This window comes from Austrofundulus limnaeus, unplaced genomic scaffold (genome assembly GCF_001266775.1).
Source record: "Austrofundulus limnaeus strain Quisiro unplaced genomic scaffold, Austrofundulus_limnaeus-1.0 Scaffold11, whole genome shotgun sequence".
NCBI lineage: Eukaryota > Metazoa > Chordata > Actinopteri > Cyprinodontiformes > Rivulidae > Austrofundulus > Austrofundulus limnaeus.
This window is the reverse complement of record NW_013952413.1, coordinates 2,371,206-2,372,879: the sequence shown is the minus strand read 5'-3', so window position 1 is coordinate 2,372,879 and position 1,674 is coordinate 2,371,206. Positions and strand designations below refer to the sequence as shown.

General features: G+C 39.2%; 1 protein-coding gene across 9 annotated transcripts in view; it reads right to left on the bottom strand.

Annotated features, from left to right (window-relative positions):
* Nucleotides 1–1,674, bottom strand: part of rapgef2b (Rap guanine nucleotide exchange factor 2b) — a 121,726-nt gene that overhangs the window by 20,618 nt on the left and 99,434 nt on the right. For all 9 annotated transcript variants that reach the window (XM_014001991.1, XM_014001995.1, XM_014001992.1 and 6 more), the window contains 1 exon segment: nucleotides 541–677. In XM_014001991.1, coding sequence (XP_013857445.1) covers nucleotides 541–677 — 137 coding nt within the window.

The following is a 1,674-nucleotide window of genomic DNA, read 5'->3' as shown; positions in this document are numbered from 1 at the left end:
GTATTTTTACAGTCTTTATTTTACAGTTAAAATAAATGTTTATCAAATAAAGTCTAATGTTACAACTAATCAGGGATCCCTTTAAAAATTACATTTTGTACGCTCGGAAACAAGGAAAAAAAAGTGCTCAYTGAACCGTGAATTCCCGTAAAGCATCCATTTCCTGTAGAAGCCAGACCTTAGAGACAAATACTGTACTCTTTTGTTAAAGTGCATTTTAGTGAAAAATAAGCAAATTGTCTTCTTTCAAACTGAATGTCACGTCTTGACTTGTGAGGAAAGAGAAACGCTAAGCGAGTCCAGCTTTGGGAGCCTAAGGGATGCTAGAAGCGCCCACCGATAAGTGATGTCAGCCATTCAGGTTTAATAGAGCAGAAAAAACATAAAATAAAAGAGAGAAAAGATTTGTTGGTGTGTGGAGGTGAGAGTAAGGTTCAGTTCCCTGAGAGGCAGAGACGCGCCGTACATAAACACAATTCAATATGAAACGCAGTCACCAGACAGGGGGTTATGTGTGCATGATTGTGTATGAACACACACCTCCTCTCCATCATTGAGAACGATGGTGCCGGCGCGTTCAACCACAGCGAAGACCATGACAGCACAGAGTTCCCTCCTCACAGACATGGTCATGTTGGCGAAGGCGGGCAGCTGATGCATGAACTCCAGTAATTGCTCTGTGAGGGGGACAAAGAAAAAAAAAGGGATAAATTAAGAACAAAAATACGATAGTTCTTGACACTCTACGGCGAGCATCGAGCATCTTCCTCGTTTCTGCCGAGAAAAGCACGAGCCCCTTCAAAACAGATCATCGCCATCCAGGCAAGAGAAGAGAAGAAATCATTATGGGAGAGAACACAAAGCCAAACATCAATGTTTTTGATTAAAAAAAAACTTCGAGGCGAGCCAAAAATAATGGCTGACGAATCAGTCTGTGACCTCTGTGTGAGTTTAAAGAGCTGCTGCACAAACTGAACCATGAACTGAGACGTGTCAAGGTGGATCGAATTCAAACTAATTCTTAAGAAAAATAAAAAAAATCACATTTGCACACATGCTAACTAGAGTCTGCATGCTAACAAAAATATAAATTCTATGCAAAGCCGTACCTTCTTGAGCTTTGAAACTACAATAACACTGTTTCTTAAGTTTCGTTCAGCAGGTTGTTGGTTAATCATCACTTGAATGTTTCAAAAGTCTAAAATCTTTACTTAAAGTGTGTAAGTATGTGTGCTGACAGAGAGTTTATCAGGTGATGAGAGCATTTGCCATCAGGTTCGAAAGTTTTATGCTCAAAAAATAAATGTCCTAGCTTGGAAATTTGGTTTTTACTCTGATGAAGTTAAACTGAACTTGTTTAGATCGTATTGTACCTCACTGTTTACGGCACACTTATGGTGCAATGTTAAAAAAGCCAGCCTTCAGAAACTGAAAGTAGCTTATTCAATTCAAATTCAATTCAAAAATACTTTATTGATGCCAGAAGGAAATTTGGTGTTGTTGTAACTCATTTAACTAAAAACTTATTGATGCTGGTGACTGTGGGCAGGAAAGATCTTCTGTAGCGGTCTGTATTACAGCCAAGTTGAAGAAACCTCTGACTGAAGACACTTTGTCTTTCTATGACAGTCTGATGAAGAGGATGGTCAGGGTTGTCCACAATGTTCTTGATTT